Source organism: Bombus pyrosoma, linkage group LG16 (genome assembly GCF_014825855.1).
Source record: "Bombus pyrosoma isolate SC7728 linkage group LG16, ASM1482585v1, whole genome shotgun sequence".
NCBI lineage: Eukaryota > Metazoa > Arthropoda > Insecta > Hymenoptera > Apidae > Bombus > Bombus pyrosoma.
The window spans coordinates 2,178,688-2,203,097 of NC_057785.1; the positions used below are offsets into that span (position 1 = coordinate 2,178,688).

The 24,410-nt window shown below is 36.8% G+C and overlaps 1 protein-coding gene across 3 annotated transcripts in view; it reads right to left on the bottom strand.

Annotated features, from left to right (window-relative positions):
• Nucleotides 1-1,161: 1,161 nt before the first annotated feature.
• The window catches only part of LOC122576422 (myb-like protein X), a 30,250-nt gene continuing 7,001 nt past the window's right edge, over nucleotides 1,162-24,410 (bottom strand). Inside the window, exons 2-5 of one of the 3 annotated variants that reach the window (XM_043746716.1) lie at nucleotides 8,379-8,682; nucleotides 7,796-8,280; nucleotides 7,525-7,693; nucleotides 1,162-6,813 (exon numbers count right to left, since the gene is read on the bottom strand). In XM_043746716.1, the coding sequence (XP_043602651.1) occupies nucleotides 6,144-6,813; nucleotides 7,525-7,693; nucleotides 7,796-8,280; nucleotides 8,379-8,674 (1,620 nt within the window). In that variant the 5' untranslated portion in view covers nucleotides 8,675-8,682 and the 3' untranslated portion in view covers nucleotides 1,162-6,143. Of the gene's footprint in view, nucleotides 6,814-7,524; nucleotides 8,281-8,378; nucleotides 8,683-14,187; nucleotides 14,368-24,410 lie in introns of all 3 variants that reach the window. The other 2 variants (XM_043746715.1, XM_043746714.1) reach the window with 2 other exon arrangements.

Here is a 24,410-nt window from a genome sequence, read left to right on the forward strand (position 1 = left end):
AAACCAAACAAGATTGCGCTGTTTATGATGATGACACTATAGCTATAAGAACTGTGTGGAAATTGTTTGCCAGGTTTAAAGCTGATGATTTCAATCTTGAGGTTTAAGAACACTCGGGTAGGCCCTCTAATATTGATTAAGATCAGATGAAAACATTGATCCAGAAATGCACGCTATACGACATCTGAATTAGCGGAAATGTTAAAAATATCAAAATCCATCACCCACGAGCATTTTGCGAAGCTTGGCTATATAAACCGTTTTGATGTATGGGTTCCTCACGATTTAACGAAAAAAATCTGAAGAATCGCATTTTCATTCGTGACTCGTTGTATAAACAACGAGACACCATTTTTGAAGCAAGTGATATTTGAAGATAGTGACGAGAGATGAAAAATGGATTATTCATAATAATGTTGAAGAAAAGATCTTGAGAAAGCAGATTCAATCACCTTTAGCCATCGCAAAAATCGATCTTCATCCGAAGGAAATCATGCTTTGTGTCTGGTGGGACTGGAAAGGAATCCTGTATTATGAGCTTTTACCAAACAACCAGACAATATATTTGGAAAAGTATTGCTGCAAAAACGTGCAGAACTAACAAATCCGAAGGGCATCGTGTTTCGTGAGGACAATGCGCGGCCTCGTGTCTCTCTGACTACTCGATAAAAGCTGTTGGCCATGGTTGGGATCAGACATTGTACCCTTAGATTTTCACCTATCTAGATCAGTACAAAATTCCCTTAACGGCAAAAACTTCAACTCTTTGCACATAAAAAATCATATTCTAAAGTTTATTGCCGAAAAACCTGAGAAGCTCTGAAAGGATGGAATATTCAAGTTGGATGATAGATGGATAGAGGTTGTGTAAGAAAGGGAACAAATGGTAGGCACCTATATAATTCGATAAATGTATATCGAAATTTAAATGCGCTGCGTTTGAACTTTCCTAAGAACTACGACCATCTAATTTGTTTATTTCATATCCATGACGTTAATTTTATTAATGATCTCCCATCGCCCTTTTATTAAACTTTATCCGACAATGACAAACTTATTTTATTGTAGAGCAGAATACGCAATCATTTTGAAATTATACGTATAAAAAATACAGTTAAAAAAAATATAAAATACATTTCTTAACGTTTTATTATTGAAATTTCTCATTGCACATATACATTATTGGTACAAATTGCTTTGCTGCATCTACACGAATGTTACATACACTAATAATATCGTATAGAAATATTACAAACAGGTACAAAAGCTACACTACTTCTTTATTGTACGTTTTATTTTTTTATTTTTTTTATTATGAATTATAAATATAATCATTCACTAGAGTTTAACCTTTTATCGATGGAATAATGTTAAAATTGAATGATCTTGCCATGTGTTTTACTTTAATGATTCGTTATATAGAAAAATAAGAAGAAATCTTCCAAATCTTTTCCTACTCTTTTTTACAAAAAATAAAGGTTTAATAGTTTCTTCGAATGGAATGCAGGTTCTGCATAAGTAATTTTTCAGCTAATTAATCGAATTGATATATATATTCATCACAATGAACGCTATTTGTATTTATGTACAACATATTCATCTCGTTACTTAATTAAAAAAATTGGCTTATTATCTCCCAGCTGCTTAAAGTGACTTTATTTTATTTTTCTCCTTTATCTAATGAATATGTTATTTTAAAAGTAAAGTACTTGATTAATTTGATGAATTTGTTACTCAACTGGTGAATTATAATACTTTCACGTTATATATAAAAAAACTTGATACTTCAATCATACCTCTAGTTTATCATATATAAATATCATCAATGGTGCGGAGAGATCTATGAAACAATGCTAAAGATTTTGCAATGCTCTAACCACTAGTTGGCAGTGTAATTTTTCATTTCACATTAGCCATTGATTACAGGGGGGGGGGGGGCAGTAGAATAAAAATTTCGACAAAAATTATCGTTCACAATCAAAAACGGGTAGAAGCACGATTTCTACACTGCAAGTACTAAAGAGGATGATAAAAAGGTACGTCTAGACTCCTTCTGGCATCTGAAATTCTAATAAGGCATCATTCTATAAGTTTAAAGGTGTCGTAAAAGTACAATCATTTATGATAAAGGTAATGAGAAATTGTGAAAAATGTAGATGCAGGTGACGATGCATTAAATGCGAATTGGAAGTTTCTGACTTTAAATGATTATAGCTTCGAAATGAATGCATGAAATGCAAGAATTCAAACGTTATTTTGTTATTATTATTAAGGAAAGTCGATACTTATACGGTACGTAAAAGAAATATTGCTGAAATTGTGAATTAATAACAATAAAACGCGACGAATTAAGATAAGATATTATGATGCAAATAATCCATGATAAATATTCCTAATTACATATACTATAACTTACGTCTAAAACAAGATGGAATGTATTAAATGCATTTCGAAGTATCATCAAATGATTGTATTTTTATATGTTAGGACTTATAAAATGACGATTAGTAGAATTTTAGGTACCTGAAACTGTACAAGGGCACCGTTTGCTCATCTTTCTCCGTAATGTATAACAGCGTATTTTTGTCAGTGCTAAAGAGACTTTACGCGTACACTGAAAATTGACTAAAGAATAAATGAAAACTTACAACCTAATTTGAAATGTCCTTATTTAAAAAGTTTGGAATTTCGATTGATATAAACAACAGAAATCCTGCATGTTTAATTCGAAAAAAAGTTGAACACTCTCGTCATATAAAAAGATTCAAACGTAGTATAGTGACCCGCAAAAGTATTCGTGTACTTATCATAGAAAATTTTTATGTGCATATTATTGTACGTGTTATATGAAACATTTAAATATTTTATTAGCACTATAATGAGTAGATTGCCAAGATTATATTGGTAACTTGAATCCAATCTAAAAATATATACATGTTACAACATATTTACTGCAAACTTATATTTAGTAGAAAATTAATAGACAGTATGAATAGTCGCTTTAAGCATATAATCACTGTTCAAAATAGTTCTATTGAATACTAAGAATTCGCTAATATTTTGGATGATTGCCTGTTTAAATATTTTTTTGATCAAAATATGTATAAACTTGCACTAAATGTCTTGTAACTTCTATACATTTTTTCAGAATAGTTACAAATTTTACCAATATGATAATGATAGTCGAATATCATGACAGTACTAACGAAATTTAAAAGTATTTCCCATCATACACGTAATATTTTCATAAAAGGTATCGACAACTGTGCGAATACTTCTCTGAGCCGCTGTATATCAGCTTATAGCTGATATCAATGAAAATACTTTTTCGATAATACTAAGTTTTTCAGATGCGGATTCAGTAATTCGAAGGCGGCTACACTATTCGTACAAAGTTTTTTAATTACAAAGAGCCTAAAAAAAGTGACTTATACACACTTGTATTTATTATTCGATTCTCGCAGCACCTACCGCTGAAAATGCATTAAAAAAATACATCCATTATTATTATGGCATTCTTCAAGGTGTACACGAGCCAAAAATAATATCTAATGTCAGATTTTATTTTTAAAGAGTGACATTTACCCGTTTGTCGAGATCAGACAGTGCGTTAAGTTAATAGATGCTAAAGTCAATCGATCAATTAAAATGACGAAATACATAATTCTACATGTTTTTTTTACTTGAAGTATCAAGTCTATGAAGAAAGAAAATAATTTCCATTAAATATTCTAATATTAATCTTTACGCTCATTTTTTATTAAAAAAACTTCGACATAATCGTTATTTCATTTTTACGTAAAATATTTGTCTTTCTAAATCACGTAGTTCGGTCGGAATTCATTGATCGTACATTAGAAATGAAAGGGAAAGTATTTACAACGGCTGTACAAAAATATGTGTGTTCAACAAAATCTTCACAAACAGTCAACAGAAAAAATAATGCGTACAAGTTAAATATAAACTTAGATAAACTCTAAATACGATTGGTCCCATATCTCGAATCGTTTTTCGTTTTCTTTTTTCTTCTTTTTTTATTTTATAGGAAAAAGGTAGCCTTTGTACACCTTAAAGTAACATCTTACAACGTCTTCGCAAGGCGAAGCTACTATAACTGCGTAAAACTAGTTTGTAAAAAGACGATGCTCGCCGTTATTTACAAGTTTCGATTGAATCTACTTCGAACATTCCAATATAAGATTTATAAATCAGATTTTCCAATTTTACTACTTGCTTTTGCGTTGCTTTTTTATAAATGCGTAAGAATATAAAAACAAATTTCTGCATTGCGAAACACACCTGAGATAAACATAAAAAAGAATGAAAATATGATTCGAATTGGTTGCTAATTTCGTTCAGCTACGTTCAAATTTGATTGGGTACAAGATAATTTGCTGATTACATTTTGCAGGTTGCCCTTAAGTGTGAAAAAACATCGTTTTAGATATACGTTGTATTTCACTCTTTTTACTTTCTCCGATGTGTTTTCATAGCGAGTTTCGGATTTTTGCGCACAATACTTAAAACAATATAGAGACGTTTCGCATCTTAAATTGTACAATGAAAGAAAAAAAATGCGCAGTTTTAAGTAGATCCGTTTTTCTTTTACTCTCGGAACGAATGACTAAAAAATATACATATAGTCATTGCTTAAAAAAAATAATTACATGCTCGACGTGAAAGTTACCTAGTTCCACTGGCCTAAAATTGGATATTAAGGAACGTTTCAATGCTATACTTAAATAAAAAAAAATATTAAAGAAGCAATGAACGAAATGAAAGAAGAAAAAACACGAGATTTTATCGGGAACTTAAGATACTGAATCAGGTATACGATTCCCAACTGTTTCTACATATTCTACAAACTTTTACAAATTCAGATCCTCCTATAGCTGTCTCATCTTTGTACTCTACCTGGTTATGCGAATCTAAGTAACTTCATATTTGTCAGGTATACAATCGCGTAAAAATTTACAATTATTACTTAGTCCAGCAATGTATAAAAAAGTATAATACATCAGTCTGGCCACTCATTGACCAAATACTTATAGATCTATATTGTTAGCTAGCGTTTTATGAATATTTTTTCTTCTTATTTCCTCTTTATCTTTGTCTCTGTTTGTTTCGCAACAGTCATGACTACGCGAATTGATCATATATAAAAAATTGCCTTCCAAAGAAAGCTAAATGTATATTTGTCGTATCTATTTTACACGTTAATTGAAAAAAGAAAAAATTTAGATAATGTGGACCAACATTTGTGATTATAATGAATCTAACACTCGTCAGATAGCCGACGACCGCTAACAGAAAATATTTGATACAAAAATATTCCTTCTGTTCAGATGATTCGTCTAAGTCAAAGAACAAAACGCTATCAAATTAGATGGAATTACATAAAATAAATTAAGTATATAGGTGAATATACGATTAAATGGGAATTGTATGAGAAACCAGCAGTTCAATATCATTAATTTTTCATCTAAAATTCTACAAATGTAATAAAAAGATATAAATAAAATGAATTTAACTCATATATATTCACCGGCCATATATATTTTCTACGAATTTCTACGAGTCAAAGGACTCGCGTATTATCAAACTAGAGAATTATCTGGAAGCGAAGAATTCTTGTGTGAAAAATTACAATTGTAATTATTGCATAATTATATAGCAGTCAAGTATTTGTAGAAAAATAGAAAAAGGTATGATTTATATAATCAATTCTTTAGATCATAGAGCTTCCCGATAATTCTCTTTGTAGCCATTATTATAATACAAAAGTCCTCTGCATAATCCTAATATTCTATTGGAATCTATTTTCATTTACTTACAAATTCGTGTTTTATAAGTAAATGAAAATTTGTCGTGTAGCATAGAATAGCAGGATTATTGATCGCATTAAGAAAATAGGAAAAGAAAAAAGAAAAAAGAGAATAAATTAAGTTGTTTAGAAGTGGAATGTTCCTTGCGTATCAAATATTTTCCTGAAGCGTTGTGCTTGTCGATTTATCTACATATATGTATATGTATATACATACATTAGTATATAGTATATATGTGTGTATATATACATGTATATATAGATAGATAGATGGATACGCATAAAATTAGTAATTTATAATTCGACGGTGAACTTAAACTTAATCAATTTTAAGAAATGAACTGCTTCCCGTTCCGGCTCGTAAAAAGAGAGGTGTTTTTCTTCGCGAAGTAGTCACAGGTTGATACACGTAATTCCCTTGTATCGCACCGGTTAATGTCTTTTGCCTTTTCGTACTGGAACTAAGCTCATACTCGAACGGTTCTTGCTTTGAAATATTTAAATGCATATGTAAAGCGTCTTTATTGTCCTCGATGTCAATTTCGTCATAAAGATGCTCCTGAATATCTACATCACAATCTTGGCTGCTCTCATCGTAACTATCTGTTACCGAGTTCGCAGCTATATGACCGTGAATAGATTCCTCGTACGTCGTGTTTTCTTCGACTGCTTCGTCACCTGAACTTTCCGTTTCTTCAGATACGTCACCGCTGCCAGCGTATTTCATTTCACCCCTTTCAAGTAGTTCCAAATGGTCTGGATATATCATTGCTTTTTTGATAGCTAAAGGATCTTTTCTAGACCATTTCTGTACCTCTTCATCCATTTTTGCTACTTTGGCCGGATTGATAGCCCACAAGCAACCTTTTCTCTGGTTTCCATTTCCGGCAGGTTTTTCAATTTTTTCGAAACACTTGTTCAACGATAAATTGTGCCTAACTGAGTTCTTCCAGCCGTTGGGCGCAGTTTTGAAGTACGGAAAATGCTCGCTAAAATAAAAAATGGACAGTTATCGTCTGACAATTATGATCGTGTAATTTTCTAAGAAATACATCTCTCAACAATTAAAAAATTAAATTATATCAAATTTATATTCCGCTGGTACTGTTAGAAACTGAATAAATATCAGAATAAAAATTGTTAATGTCAAAGCATTATTATGGCAACAGTGTAACAATGGATTGCAGCGAGGGGAATGGAAACTCGTTAAACAAAGAATAAGCCCCACATTTTCTATGGGGACTGTACCCAGGCATGCACCTGGAACACGGAGGGCCCCATACAAAATGGCAGCTTCCCCCTTGTGTAACCTGGGAATAAAGAGAAAGGAGGACAATACTTTTTCCCCTCGTGGGCCAAGTACCGGAGGGTTTCGACCAGCCCTTATCCTTCCGGCCAAATGGTCGAAAATAAGCGGCTGGCGACACATCGTTTGTCAAATAGGAATCTACCCTATTGTACGTTATGTATCAAAAAAATGTTAATCTCAGTTGAATTCTATCGGACCAATCTCCATTTTTATAAAAGCATCTCCCTCTCAATTTTACTAGGTTTATCGTCTAAAATTCGCATTTCAAACATCATTTCCTTTGATTTATAAGTACTACACATTCAAAATATATGCTATCGTTTTTATAGGAAGACTATTGGATTTCAGAATATGTATCGTCATAGTCGTAATTGCTGCAATTTCGACTTACCACATAAAATTGTAGATCTCTGAAACTGGCAAAGAACCCGTTTGGCTATTTTTTAACGCCATCGCTATCAGGCAAGAATAAGAGTAAGCTGGTTTAGGGTAGGGTTTGTCGTCGTAGTCTGATAGATCGAATTCCTTTTCTCTTTTCACCGTCGAGACAGAGGTGGCTCCTGAATTGTTGATATGCACATTATTGTTATAGATCTGCTTACGCACGTGCTGATGTGTCTGGTTGGGACTCTGTAACACCTTGAAGTTCTGAATCCTGATACCTGTCATGCCGTTCATTTTTGGTGTGGTTTGTGCCTTTGGGTATTGTGGAGAGGTCGTTCTAGCGACGGATATCGCGATCGTTTTTGACTTAGAAGGTGTCACCGACTTTGAGATCTCCTGCTCGTCCTCGGAATCCTCTTCCGTTTCCGTGATATCATTCTCGTATTGTTCTTCCGTCTCGGTGTCGTTCTCAATCTCATTTTCCTGCTCGTTCTCGTTGTCGTTGTCATTGTCGTTCTCGTTCTCATTCTCATTCTCATTCTCATTCTCGTTTTCGTTCTCGTTTTCTGTATAACTGCTGCCCTCGTTCTCCGTCTCCTCCTCTACATCAATCTTCTCTCTTATATCCTTTTTCGATGAAAACGAAAAGTGCCTTCGACCGTTGTTTGGGGTGGGACTTCGAATTGCTATGTGAGGCATTACCGAGTTAGGATTCACCATAATGGAGGCCGCATCGCTTCCGCTGAGATCGAGATTAAAATTACTGAAATCAAGGGATCGAATCAGTCTCTAGAAACATTTATTTCCTCCGTTAGAAGAAAGTCATGTTATATTTTGACTGGTATGGTACAAATAAGACACCTGTTTGAACTGTTGCTGTTGCCATTGAGCAAACTGGTGGAACCAAACCATCCACTGAGGTCGTTCTGGCATCCAATGGGATCGTCGTCCATTTCTAAGCCGGACATGTCGGTAAAATTGAAACCCAGTTCTGTATGCCCACCGATAACACCTTCGATTTCGCACTTGATGTCGACATCGAGCATCTCTTGCAAGGATAGACTGTCCGTACCGAGATAGTAATCCATCGTGAGCCAAGGGTCCCTCGTCGGTCCCTGAACCAGCCCAGTACCGTGTCTACTCTCCGTATCCAACATTCACCTGACTGGAATAAAAAAAAAAAAGAAAATTGTTTTTGAATTTCTATGCAATATCATAATATTTGTCTTAGAATAATGATATTCTTTTTTATAACGCGGTGATCAATGGAACGTTACTAATCGTTATAGGGAATGATCATTTGAAATTGCATACTCGTTCTATTTATTCGAAAAGAGGAAGCAAAATAGGAGCCAGCCGCTGCCTGGTCACAGAAACTATATCGGTTTCTCGTTTATTCTCACATAGATGCCTGTCCCAGCTGCATCGAGCTTAATATTCTGTTCGCTGCAACTGTAGTTTAAAACTCGAGTGGATAATACGCAGTAGCATGACGAAGTTAAGAAACTTGCGAAATATTATGCTACGGCATTAACGATCGACGTCATCGTTCCACTTTGAAAAATATTTTTACGAGCTTAACCGAGGGTGCCTGCGTCGAGACGTAAGCTGAAAGCCGTCTATCTTTGCTTCAGTAAACGAAAATAAAGAAAAGGAAAGAAAAGACAGCGTGATACCGGCGTTAATATATTTATCTTTAAAAGCAGCGAGACGGTAAATTTGGATGATTTTATCGAGTCTAAGGATCATCCTCGCGATCTTTTGTAGCAAGGCCAATAGATTCTCGACCGTGTCCGTACCCGCGTGACCTCGCGTACGCGCGCCTGTGTGCCGTGGTGTACACAGTGTGTACAAGCGCGCAACGAGGGTCTTGAACCCACAACCGGCTTGTGGGTGTGACTGACTCATAGTACTATAGTCGATTTACTATAGAACGCGTGGACTCGTAGTATATGTCCCCCGTGCTCTCGCTCTCCTCTCCTAGCCCCACTCTTGCTCATTTAACTATTCCACTCGGCCCTTCTCTGTCAGCTTCGTTCCGCACCGCCGAGCTTTCTCTCTTTCTCTCTCCCTCTCTCCACATTCTCCCCACGTCTCACACGTTTGTTCATTCTTTCTGTTCCATTCTCTGTCTTCGTCAAATTGACTCGTCCCGTCTTCGTCTGGTTCACGACTCGAAGCAACCCGGCTCGTTCTACTCTTTAATTCTTCTTCTTCGTTCAGAACTCTCTTTTTCTCCCATCTTCATCCAACACCACGTGTTTTTATTTGTTAACTCTTTTTCCTGCGCGTTTCTTAGCACGTTTGATATCCTGTATCGGTTTTCTCAGCCTTCTCGAGGCGTCTTTCTCTCTCTCTGAAGTCCACGAATAATCTTTATCGTCCATATTTCATATTTCCCATCGATTTCACGAATTGTTTCGCTGAAATTTGACCTTGGCGCTTCTGCAAAGGAGCACGGTGGAAAGGTAAGAAACTCGTGCCCCTTTAGCTACTTGAAATTTTGACAATTAAATCGCGCGTCTTTATGCGTTTATAGGAAATTTAAAGATGTAAAGAAGCGCAGAAATCTCGTACAATGGAAAAATATATAAAACATCCAAAATATAGTATTTTTCACTGCATTTAGTTAATACGATAATCTTCCGCTTGAGTTGGATTTTTTAAATTATATTCGCAGAGACGTGAATATGCATAAATATCCGCGGTATAACGGTAAGACGTCTTTCTGTAAGTCCTGTACAGCATCGTAAAAGTACGATCACTTATGAGAAATGAGGTGGAAAAGTTGTGAAAAATTTAATGGAATCGACGGTGCTGCGAAAAGAAAATTGAAACTTCCTGACTTCGGTTGATCGTAATTTCGAAATGTATGCATGAAGTGCAAAAGAATTCAATGCTATATTGTAGAGGAAAGTTGATACTTATATAGTACGTCAAAACGTGCTTCTCAAATTGCTAATTAATAAACGATAAATTAAGATAACGTGTTACGGTGCAGGTATCCCACGAAATGTATTTCTAGCTACACTATAACTTACTTCTAAAACAAGATGGAATGTATTTCATGTATTTCGGCACATCGTCAACTTTACATCTACAGTTTTTACAACTTTACGATTGCACTTTTACATCTTAGGATTTATAAAACGATGACTTATTAGTAAATTACAAAGTTTTATGCTTTTACAGAAAATTTGAAAGTGCAAAGTTACAGAGGATGCGTATAATACGAAGAAAGAAACAAAATATCCTACAATAACCAATATAGTTGTTTGTAGCTGGTAGGTAAAACAACTTATCACCAAGCTTCTTCTATTGTACCTTCTTAATTATATCCTCGAAAATATGAATTTACATAAAAAGTAGAATAGTGAATGCCCGAAGCAGCGGAGATTTGTCACTTTTTGACGTTTACGTTTTGCCATCAATGGCAGTTTTTCATCTTCTTGTTGCATACGTTTCTCTTTCGAATTCGATGTGCCTCCGCTGCGAAGAAGTCTTTGCCCTTATCTTTTTCTGTCCGACGTGTTCTTCTCCTGGATCTGTGCTGGTTTGACGAGCTCGCGATACTAAGCTCTGGTTTACCGAACAGACTACTTAACTTCAGTTCAAGTATATCCATAACTTACTATTAAGGCAACCGAATCATCAGCTGGCTACGAGATAAAAATTTCTGGACGAATCTAACGATGGATGTGAAGTTTCTTGCGCGTAGACCAACCATATTGTTATCGTACTGTGGATACATAAGTATTTGGACATTTTCTAAATTATTATGTATTTTACTGCGTACAAAATGTACTTCAAATAAAGCTGCTTAATTCTATTTTAGATTTTAATATCTCTGATATTATCTCAGACAGACATAAGTACAAGTGATATGCAGATAGCGATAAAACTAAAATATTATTATAAAATTAATCGGTATAATCTGTTGAGATGTTAGAATGAGTGAGATATCGGAAAGAGAATGCTTGTAGACAACGCTAGAAGTGGCAAAATTGAAAAATTTCGGTGTCTTATTGCTGCATATTTTACGTACAGATGAGAACACTACAGTATATTTGAGTGCAAATTCCCTTTCTAAATAGTTATTAATAATGCTAGAAGATGACGTCATAGCGTCGCCTCAATAAATAAAAATATAAATGCTAATAATTAGTCAATCGTTTCTTGACCTTTGTCTATGCCATCTATCTGAATGAATGAAAGATCGAGCTTCCTTTACAACTAAGAGCTGCTACGTACAAAGTCCTCTACAAATACAATTTTCTTTTTCACGAATTTACGCTGCATTAACGCGTAAGTTGTCTTTTACCGTGAAATACTCGTTTCTTGGCACTTGCAGCGTTTTCTACGAGCATTCTTCATCGAGTTTTCAACTACACTCTAAGAGTTTCTATAGATTTGAACAAGTGTCGGCTATTTATCAGAGACAGATATGCAAATCGATCGACGTACATTGCTTGCTTCAGTTTCAATTTGGCAAAACATTCGGTCGCATTTATGGCAACGAGTAAAGAATTAGCAATAGAGAAACATTCCTCTATCGTAACGTTGAAAATACAATAGAAATATCGATCTCTTCGTTGGATCATAGCAAGTGTCCAAATGCTTAGCACAACACGATACTTACAACGTAATTCATAGACTCAGATTGAATGCTAATCGAATTAAGCTATGGAATCTGAATCTACGATATAGAAATCTTCTTGGTGTGTTTGATCTGGTACAAAATGCTGTTCTAAAAATATCCGTACGAAGCGAAAGAAATAGACGACTGAATCGTCGGTCGCGAAGAAGAGAAAAGAGAGACAAACGGAGAACTGACCCTGCTCGACGTAATTCCCATCGTAGTGTGGCCTTTACGCGCGCACGAGACATTCAAGTCTCTACGTGACTGAACGATATTCTTAGACGTGGAAGTGTAATGGAACTTTGTTCGATGCACTTACGCTTCGAGGCTCGCCAGTTATGTTCCATCGGCTTCCAACACACCCACGCCTCCCTCCTCTCCACCTATGAATAACGTTAGCGCGCACTTGAAATAAGTCGAGGAAAATGAAAATAATTTCGCGAGGAAAACCACGAGTAGGAAGTTACTTTCTCAGAAGTGAGGAAGTTAACGTGCATGAGAAATTCATTTAAATGCTGCGTTCCGACTAGGAACGAGCTGTGCACGTTTACATCGAGAATTCCAGCAGATCTGCGGTTAGGCGCAATACCGTATGCGTTACTTGCATGATTATCCACGATGAATATACGGCAAACTGTTTGGCCGTTTACGAACAAAATTTTCGTGATTTAGATACGTAACAGGTAGACATAAGGTATATATGTGGTTGATCGATGAGAAAATGGGAAATGTGTTCATCGATGGGTCATCGACCTGTCGAGATCAACAAGCGGCAGCATTTATAAGGCGATAAGTTAATCTCACTGTGTGAGAATTCTTTTAGTTAAAATTCGCACCGCGTAGGTTGGAGCTGTTAAATTCCTTTCGCGTTCAAGTGTTCCCGAAACACCGAGCAGACGGATAAACAAAATTAGCTACGAGACAAACTCTTTCGAAAATTCAATTGCACGTTAATTTCCCTTAATTGAAATGGCTAACTTGTCGAGGGGAATCGCGTTATATACAAAAACGTTAATAAAACTCGAATCATCGAATTTACATGAGAGAGAAATTTCTCTTTTGCTCTTTGCTTTAATAAGAAGCGGCAGAGATAAATTAATCTCTTGAATGAAAATTTCTAAAAGAAAAAAAAGAAGAGGAGAAACGTCGAGGGGGGCAGACGGAAAAAAAAGAAGAGCAGACACGCTTGACGCAATCAGACGCGATGGGCGCCACGTTGAGTGCTCAAACATTTTAGGCAATGTCAAACACGAAGGCTAACCAGATTAAAACGGTCGAGGATTTAAAATTGTTATTTATTTCTTTCTCCTCGTTTCCAAATTCTTATCGTTAAATTACGAGGACGTTTATTGCAGCGTCGAGTAAACAATTTTTGATTGAAAGCGAAACGTGAACCGGGTCGGGTCAATGTCTTTGGCGAAAACTTGACCGAGTGATACGTACAACGAAGAAACAGAACTTGAAAAAGAACGACCGCTTGTCTGTAATAATATTATCGACTACTAAATGGTTCCAGTCAGTCGTTCTCATAAAAAACAGGTTACGCGGAGAAAATTAGACGATCAAATACACTCGCTCATAGTGTCAGTACCCTATCGATAAACCGAAGTGAAAAACGGGAACGTACGAAGAAATTTACAGTTACTTTCCAACACCCAATACGTGGAATTTCCGAATGGAAATTTTCATGGAAAGCGGCCAAATATTGAATTACCATCTTTTCTTCCGAATATCATTTTTGCAATATTAATCGCAACAAATAAAATGTTTTTATTTTATCCAGTCAGGCGGCTATTATATTTTTGCGTGAAGAACAATTTTCGATATTGAACAAGCAGCATAAAAAGAAAATACAGAAATCGTAGCTAATATGGAATAGGTAGCTGAAAATGGAACACTGGCATCGGGTACAATATTTTCATAGAAAACGAGCAGAAAATAGTTTTATTTCTCTTATCGATTAAAGTATTTTGGTTATAAAATAACATCTTTTTTAAATTACATAAGAAGAAAGCTATTTATAATAATCACGTATCCAAGTGTCAAACTCTGCATCAGCACATTGGTCATGTGTCCAGAGTCTGCACATTATGCGCTTGATGCATATTTCTCCAGCAGAGTATTGCGCAAAATGTTCTTGGCAAAATAAACGATGCCAAAGTGAGTGAGTGAGTGAGTGAGTGGGATAGTCTATAGCCATTTGACATTCATCTGTAACATTTTAAAAAATGACACTATTGCATATTTTATTCCGTATTTCGCCACTTTCCTCTGACTGAGGAATTTTCAGAGTGACGCGTTAATTCAAACCGAATCTGTGGGACGACGTAAGCGCGTAATTTTATGCCTGTTCATTTATGGAAAAATGTATCTCGTTCCTGCAACAGGATTATCTTTCTGCCTCGTTGCCTCTTTAAGCTCAAATTCCGAGAAGAGCCCTTCCTCCGGCGATAGACGATCCTAAGTCCCTGAAGCTATTCAACCAGAAATCCTTCGCAGGTCATAAAGGGCCTCTCTCTTTGCAGCCAGCTCTATTTCATCCTAGTCGAACGCGATCCAATGCCAGATTTTTCATCGAGTAGTTAACTTACATCACGGGCCGATTTAGAAGACCTCTTTCTATCTTTTGGAAGATCGTACTCTCGCCTTAAGCCTCGTTTCCACCGAAGCAACATCGACCAACTTTTTGTCGCTGTATGTTCCAACAAGAAGTTCTCAACGAAACTTAAAGAAAAACAAACCAAACTTATAGAAACGTTTTATCCACGCTGAAACGACACATTTCCGAGGAACATTTGAGTTTTATTTCGGTTTCAAGGCGACGTATCCTCGCTCTACTAGCTCTTTTAATCGTCCTATCTCCACCAGTTTGTAAACTGAGGAAACTTGAGTTTCAGGTTTACGACGTTTAATATTATTTTCTGCAGTTGGGGTCTGTTGCTTACTAAGTAGAATTTTCATCGTATTATCGCGAATCTGTAACTCCTTGTGCCAACGAGACGTACATGTGGATTCGTCGATCACGTCCTTTTGGAAAATCCAGTTGGAACAGTTAAGAACTAGGGAGACGTACCGAAAACGCTACACGGACTTTTCCAGGAAACATGGCACAGCGACAAAAATTTCCTCCACGTTGCTTCGGTAGAAACGAGGCTTTACGCTAATGAACGTTATGTATAATACCTTTCGTAAATACATGGACGTAACGTACGAGAGGAAACTTTCTAAAAATGATTATTATCCAATCTTCCGCCAAGATAATGAACATTATTACGGACCGTCCACTTGGTAATGAAACAGATATGCTTCCGAGTATCTATTCTCCAGCAATGAGAATAACACAGCTTTCTGGAAAACTAGCCATTTTCTTACCGTTAAGTTAATTAATCTACAAGCTACTAAGGGCAAACTCTATGAGACGTTTAAAAAAACAGAGACCTATTTCTCCATGTACATCGAGCAACCTCCACTAATTGCGGCACTAGGGTGCATATATTTGCACGTTTAGAAGATAATGATCCCAGCAGGGCGTAAATGTGCAGCGTTGGTGGTTAAAGGGTTAAAAGAGCGGCAGCAACGGTGAAACGGCGTTACATCGCTATAAAACTCAACTCGAGCACGATAACTCCTCCGCGTTACAACAATCGACGAGATTTCCCTTTCACCGGGCTTCCGTAACTGTGTGCGCGTGTACGTGTATGTGTGCATGCACACGGGCGCAGCTGTGTTGCATGGAACACCTGACGAAACGTCTGTGGCAAGACGATGCAGCAATTGATAAACATGAGCGAGTGGGAGCAGCAGGAAGACCTACACCGAATAAAGGGGGAAGGTCTAGTATTTCTTCCTTCTTCTGGAAAACCTCGCCAATTATAAAACTCGTCAATCCAGTTGTACGTTTATCGAGTGGAAGATGTGTACGAGAAAATATGATGCTGAAAAGCCTACGTTCTAACGTCCATGAATAAGTTATCGAGCAAGCTGGAAAGACGAGGGTGGTGGTATTGTTCGAATTCGACTAGCCGTCCAACGAGTTTAGCCAACTTCTTTCTACACTGAAACCAGTATGTACCGAAGTAAAAAGAAGCCGGGGATCGGTTGTCTAATCACACAGGTGGAAGTCGAAGGAGAGAGGGATTGTTTCGAAAAAGAACCCCTTGAAAACAGTTTCCTCGCGAGGTGATACTAGAGAAACTGGTTAAATAAATATTGGTCCCGAGACGTGGTCAAACAGCCTAAACGCGCCTTCCATGGGGCAGGAACACGTGTTCCCAGTTGTGGAAAGCGGCCACATCTGCACACAGCCCAATCATATATAAGAAGGAGAAATATTCCGCTGAACGTATACAGTTGACAAAATGTAACGAATGAAATGCACTAAAATTATCTCGAATACAGTGTAACGCGGATCTAAGCAAAGAAGGGGGAAAACTAGGAGGAAAAGCGAAATCGACGAAAGATTTTTTAACATTCGATTTCGTATATTTGTTTTGACGAAAAACTGATCAGAGTGGAAAATTATTTTGACAAATATCGAGAGGAGGCGAAGTTGGCCAATCGACGGTGTAGGTTTGCGTGCACGTAAAACGTCGGGATTCTTTGTGATCGCTTCTCGAGAACCGGTTTGAATCACGCAGAAGAGGGCTTATGAAGTGAGTCGAATGTGAATCGTGTTCGTCTAATAAATGGACTTTTGTCGACCAGCTCGATAACGACGATCTAAGAGCTTTCCGTCTGCTGTGACACGTCGCTCTGACACATATTATGCAACTATTCCAATGTTTTAAATATTTTTTTTTTAACGCCAAAATTACGACAAATTGCAGTAAGAAATTATACACAGCATGCGAATAGTGGATGTGTTAGCAGATGATTTCTTCTAAAAAATAAAAAAATAAGAAGACAGGATAAAACGTTTTCATATGAGACTCTGCTTTTGAGAAAATGATTTTGAAAATTTGTCAGGTATTCTTGGTAACTTGATTAATTAGCGACTGACTCAAACCATGATTGTACGAGTAAACAACGAAATAAAAGAAAAACGTGAGATAAAATTTACTCCTTTATAGCTTCATTTCCAAGAAGACAGAGCTCGAACATGTTTAGCGAATAATGACGAACTTTTAAACCTGATGTCTTTGGAAACGAAGCGTCATACGAACCATATTTATTCGTATTTTCCATATTTTATTTTTCCATGTTTTCTTCTTATTTTTTCGTAAGGAATTACTTCGTGTTCGCTTACACACATTCGATCGCAAACTGTGTAGCAAAAAAATATAATATCTTTCGAGATAGCAAGCGAGATAGATACGGTTAATTTCATGCCGGCGCGGCATTAAGACAACGGCAATGCTTTAATTATTTAATTCAGTTTACGATGCATATAATTTTGCGATTCGTGTGTATGGGCAATTTACGGTGCACGAATAATTTTACGATTCGATGAAACGGCCTCTGATCAATCGTATCCTTTCCTATCGTTACGCGTTAATTTACTTTTATTCGTCTTACTGATGCAAGTAGTATACAGGGTGTCCCGCAATTTAATATACAAACTTAGTGTATTCTATAGATAAAAATAAGAGTAAGATGTCACGCGGCAAGAAGTCCATAAATGCGTTATTAAAAAGTTAGTATAACGAGAATATTAAATGCGACAGATACGTATGTCGATACTTTTTCTCTTCAGTTAGTTTAAATACAGGATAAGATAAGATACATAACGTTAAATGGCATACGTAACGATGAAATTCAGTAGCACACGGATATAAACTTTGCATTGACAAAGGCGGACGATATTTCAATATGCTCACATAAATATATATAGCTTCGCGTTTCACGTTATCGTTTTAATGAAACATTTTAATGAAACATTTATGAACTCCTCGCTACTTAGTCTTGCTTTAGTTTTATATCTACGTATAGAACGCACTGGCAATGTTTGTACACTGTATACATTTCTATTCACAGATATCCTTTTTCTTTACTACAACCAGCTTGCTCTAGAGACAAATCTCGTACGAACGTTGGCTATAAATTTGCAATGCCGAATACAGTTCGACGTGTTTTTATCCTTGCTCGGTATTACTTCTCGTCGGCAGCCAGCTGCCGGGAGCAGTCAATTTCATTACGTGTCGTCGAACTCTGCAGCTGGATTTTCTTGCAGGCACTCGCGCCCCTCTCGTCGAGCTTTCTCCCCCTGTCGTTAGCGAAAATTCGACCTTCAACGCGCCTCTTCCAGCCGTCCTAGTCTCCTTAACTTCGTCTTCAGCGGTGATCAAGATATGGATGACGATGACTATAAAAGGAAGAGCGAAAACTGCGCAAGGTGTAATAATACACCTGAAACGATAGCGAAGAAACAGTACGAGATATTATCAAACAAGATCCGAACTATGTTTCTAAATGTTTATTAATTATTTGTCGAATGTTTAAAAAAAAAATTATTAACGATCCGATTTAAATTTCGTGTCCGTCCTCTTCAAGGTAATCCCTTGATTTTGCATTGATATAGCGATCGGGTCAGTTCAGCTATGTCCGAAATGATTTTTGGAAATCATTTTCCCCATCCGCGTCGACCGCTTGTTCCTCGGGGAGGAGCGCTTGCGAGATAATTTTATTAATATAGTTAAAACAGAGAGCTTCAATCTCATTTTTGGAAATATAGAGAGAAGTCGTAAGAGCTTAATATAAAAATTAATTACTCGTACTCACCAGATTTAGCTCCTTACGACTTCTTTCTATTTTTACAAAAATGAAATTAAAGCTTGAGGGACACATTGAGAAAGGAACGCAAACTGGACAGCAACTGGCGCTCGACGCGGCTGGGAGAAACGATCTCCAAAAATCATTTGGAGCATAGCAAAGGGCCGATCTGATCACTATATTAACACTATCACACCAGTCGAAATGACTGGTTTTACAATTTTATAAATATGCCAATCCTCGTTTAGGGGTCACAGATCCAGATGGATCAATGGATTAGATGGACCCAACCTAACCTCAAAAATGTACGACATAACGCAACGAATTCCTTTTGCAGGAAAGTAACGAATCAATAAATATAAAAATATCCTATTATTAGGTATTTCTTAATGTCATCTTGACTGGTTTTTCTAGAAGAAGCTTCGTCTTAACTGTAGGTAGTTTTAACGTTAATACAGGACGAGACCTATGGGATCCAACTATGGAGAACAGCGAGTAATTCCAACATAGAAATTCTTCAACGATTCCAATCAAGAACTCTAAGATTCTTAATAGATGCACCTTGGTATGTTAGCAACGAAACAATACATCGCGACCTTAAGATACCTACAGTTAAAGAAGAAATATCCAAATTCAGTAATAGATATAACATAAGAATTAACAACCACCAAAATCCACTAGTTAATTACGTGACACGACGGATCAGGTTCGCAGGCTAAAAAGACAGTAGCCTTTAGGTTCAACTAGAATCAAACATACGATAATCATTTATTATTCACATTGTAGTACGACGCCAGAATAATTTACTTATAATTCTCAACGAGAATTGATTGTAAACTTCTTTCAAATAAAAAAAAAAATACAAGACAAATAGATCGTTTCGAATAGAACGACAGCCAAATTTTGATCGATTCATCGACAAAACTATTATCTTTTATTTAGAACATCTCGTATATCAAAGAGGTACAATTGATTGACGAAATTCATTGCTGTAGATTAGATGAAATTTTGGAACGCGCGCGTTCCTCCGATTGTTTCCGAGAATTTGTGAAAGGATCCAAAAAGGGGCTCTTTGCATCGTATGATGAGAACTTCGAGGTGGACCAATAATTCGCAAACAGCGGGAAGTCGCCACTTTTCCCAGCCCAAGAAATACTTTTGTCAAAAGGGAATGGAAAGACCAGGGAATCGCTTTTGCGGTATTTGCAGGGTACAAGTGTAAAGCTGGCCGTCCCTTTGTTCTCGAAACTACCATTACAGCCAAGAAAAGAGTCGATGCGTGTCGGACAGCGGAAGTATTTCCTGGCAGGTAGCTACGAATTTTTAGCGCCGACTCGATTACTCGAGCTTTCTCATGCTTCGATACCCTAACTATTCTTCTCCTTTGCCCTTTATTAACTTTTCCCTTCGCTCCACCTGCTTGCATGATACAACTGTCCGATCGATGCCACTTGCCATGGGCATTCGAATCTCAGCTTCGAAACGACTCTATGTTTCTCAAGATCGTTGAAATTGAATAGGACTCGAATAGCCTAAAATTCTTGAAAGTCTTGAAAGTTTCGACGGATACTGAATGTTCCATTGGTATTCGATATCTCGCAAGCTTTTCGATTATTTTTCTGCAAACAACGCTATTAACGTAAAACGTCGAAGAAAGTCCGGAAACTTTGAATTATCGTAAATATATTTATTTACATGCTTCATCTTTACAGCTTGCAGTATGCGTTACAAATGTATCGCTTTCGATAAAATCTTCTGACTAAACACGTGAATGATAGAAGCGTATTATTGTATTAATTATTAATTTATTTAACTATGACAATAAGATAAATCTTAAGAATTATATGCTTTATTATTATTCATAAACTTACAGCATATGCGTGCTCGGAGGAAATTCAAAGTCGATTTTCTCGAAAACAAAGCCTCGAGTGAAAAAAATGTATTTTATATTTTCCACTTATTTTTTCATGTACCATCACCCCCTCCACGGTCGTACCATCGATACTGAGACACCCTGTATAAAATACTACATCAACTTCACATAGGATTTCGTTATTCGATACGTAAAATGCATACTCGAGCGATAAGCAAATTTTTCCACGAATTTTCTCCCATCATCGGGAAATTTGTTCCTTTTTCTTTCATTTCAAACCTACATAGACTTTCAAGACGTTCAAGATTTACAAGACTGTGTGAAATATCAGCGATATGTATATATCGATCGTCTACAAGCCGTTTAAGTTTTGTAGGTCACCAATGTCGTAACGAATGATCGCGTAAATGGATTTCCGATATCTTGAACTTTTCAGATTTTCTTTAACATCTTCTGTCAACGATACTGTTCGGATCGAAGCGTTCAAAGCGCTCGTAAAATATCGATTGAACGCCAACCTCTCAAAACTTACGAAAATAACAAAGAGCCTCGAGACTTTCACGAGCTTTTGGGGTATGAAATCCTACTCGAAGAAATTCGCATTTTTCGCCATGTAAAGTAAAGCGATGTGATTCGAAGCGCTTGGCAAGCCATCGCTAAGTGCCGCAGTGAACTTCGTAGCCGTCTCGAAACTCGAAAATTATTCCAAGAAGAAATACCGATTCGCTACCGTGATACGCCGACAATTTTTTCTCCGTGCTTCTAACGAAGAACAGAGCAAAGAGGGGAAAAAGAAGTCGACTCCGACGACGTACGTTCCACGAGAACAACTCAACCTTTCAACGTACACAGGGAATGTGTAAAGCACGTATACGTCGAACGTCGGTTTCACGGTCGTGAAAACACAAGACATCTCACGGCAGATCTTTTCCCATGGCCGCGGTGCTTACCGGCTACTTCCTCAACGGGCCATACTTCCGCCGATAATGTTCGCGATCCGGGAATTACTCGGGGGTATCGAACGATGTTACGTTTTTTCTTCTTCTTTCTCCGCTGTTGTATGCAAATAGGTCACGCAATTTCTCTCCCCTTTCCATGCATCTGTGTAACGATGACCCTGATGGAACTATTATGCGAATAAATCGCGGCCTACCAATTTAAAAAGAATATAAACGCAACTCACAGACAAACGCTTCGGAGACGGCTATTATTATCCGGAGCTTTTGTAAGCGTTTGTGGAGCAACATTTGCATGCGAGATTTTATTGCGGCATCGAAACAATGTGAAATAGCTAACGGGTTAATAGTATTCTTCGGCCAATAAGCAAATATCGGTCTTAGAGTGGCGAAAGGATGCACCAACGAATCGCATTGTTTCGATCAAACGATTTCGTCCGACTTTGCGATATCTTCCCATCGATCTACGCGCCAGCCTTTCAACGAGCAAGTTCCTCTATTCCCAATAATAATTCCTTTGAATATTTAATAAATAGAGAAAGAAAAAAGGCAGATATCCACGAAACAGACTCGAACGAACTTCTTCTTAATATAGAAATTACCGAAATACGTCGGTCGCTCGTCACGACGGCAAAACGCTTGAGAAAGCGGTGATCTTTTCTTCGAGCTCTCCTCTCCTCTCCCTCTCTTTTTCTCTCTCTATTGGTTACATAACCGATAAAAAGTTTAAACAAGGCCACGTGAACGAGAACACTGGCCGATGTGCGAACAGGTATCACGCGCTGTTCCGATAATGCGCTCCTTTTCCTTTTTTCTCGTCAGATCCGAAATACAGAGAGCGTCCGAAAGTTACGTACAAACGGGTATCAAGTGATTCCTTATGACAGAATGAGAAGAAAGTATAGAATAAAATTTGTTCGCATGACGCTTGGTTTTTGAGAAATTTGAATTTGGGAATTTGTCGAGTATAGCTGAACATGAGTAATTTCGCACTGAATGGAAGAAAATAATCGATAGGACGTTGTTCCACGCGTGAAAATAAGTAAAAAATGTAGGATAAAATTTGTTGTGCTGTGAAAATAAGACACTCTGTTTCTGAGAAAAATACATTTGAAAATTTATCACACGCGTGAAGCAATTCTTAACTAAAAAACACGTTCAGACTCTACTTTCGTGGAAACAGAAAAATCTGATTCCACATTTTTTATTCCTTCTCACGCGTAGGATAACAATCTGCTTTCGATTCAAGTTCAAGTATACGTGACAGAGACTCTTCATGGTCAAATTGTATTAATAGTAACATTGTAGATATTTTATTGATAGGCCAATTATCTATCTTGATACTAATCTTACCAGATCCGATCAAATGACCAGTTTCAAAATTTAATTTAAATTCATCATTTCTTTTGTTCGCCTAACTTTATGTAAATTCTTATGTTATCTGATTGCTCGACTCCTCAATTTTTGTTGATATGAGAATTTACTCTTACCAGGTGCGGTCAAACGACCAGTTTCAAAATTTAATTTAAATTTGTACGCTCATCGTTATTTCTTTTGTTCGCCTAACTTTATGTAAATTCTTATATTATCTGATTACTCGATTTCTCAATTTTTGTTAATATAAGAATTTACATAAAGTTAGATGAACAAAAGAAATAACGATGAGCGTACAATTTTAAATTAAATTTTGAAACCGGTTATTTGATCAGACCTGATAATAATAGTCTTAAATGTTAATTTCTACTACGAGGAGACCCATCTTTTTTGTCCTACCTACACTTTCAAGCGTCATTTACTTTCTGCCTTGCTTACTTTACTTTCTTACCATTAAGCTAACTGTTCTTCCAGTTGTAACTAACGATATATACTGTAGAGTGTACAGTCTGTATAAATAAATAAATAAATTAACACATTGAATGCCATGGGGGTCACCGGTATCTGCACCAAGATTTGTACAAGACAAATACATAATTTGAACAAATTAACAGTAAAGTAAGAAATGGTAAATCCTGTAACAGTTCTTTAGGATTCTTGCGGGGCCGAATAAATATGACCGAGTGATGGATTATGATTTATGAAAGGTCCCGGGACGTAACCACATAGAAAAGGGCATAACATATCTCTTGCAGGTAATATTTCAACATTATACGTATCCCATAATAAAACATTCATCGTGGGGCCACGGCCAAACTTTGTCAAACTGATCTGTTAATAAATAAATATATAAATAAAAGGGATTTTCTCAAAAAACGCAGCGTCATACAAAAGAAATACTATCCTATGTTCTTTTGTTACCTTTCTATGAGGAATTATCTTCTTGTTACCAACTTGTACATAACTATTGAATGCACATTGTACGCTTTGCTGTCTGGATTTTTGGTATGCCATAGCAAAAGGATCGGTTAGTACGGCTCAACCAGCTGCTGACAAAAACACTCTAAACCCAGGTATCGGAATTTTTGGCCTTGGAAATTACCCTTGGAATTTTTCCATTTCCTCTAACGATGGGCTCCCCTTCGTGACTGTATATGGAAAAACGTGAGGAGAATATTTTCTGTGGAAAAGGGCAACGTCAGATGGCATTGGAAGAAGTAACAATTTTCTCGTCAACCGAGGAACCAACAGTTTTACTCAAACTCGAGTTCATCGAAATGATTTGTATGCGGGTCTCAATTACGAATCATTGGAGAAGCTTCACCGAGAAGTAACTGGTACGA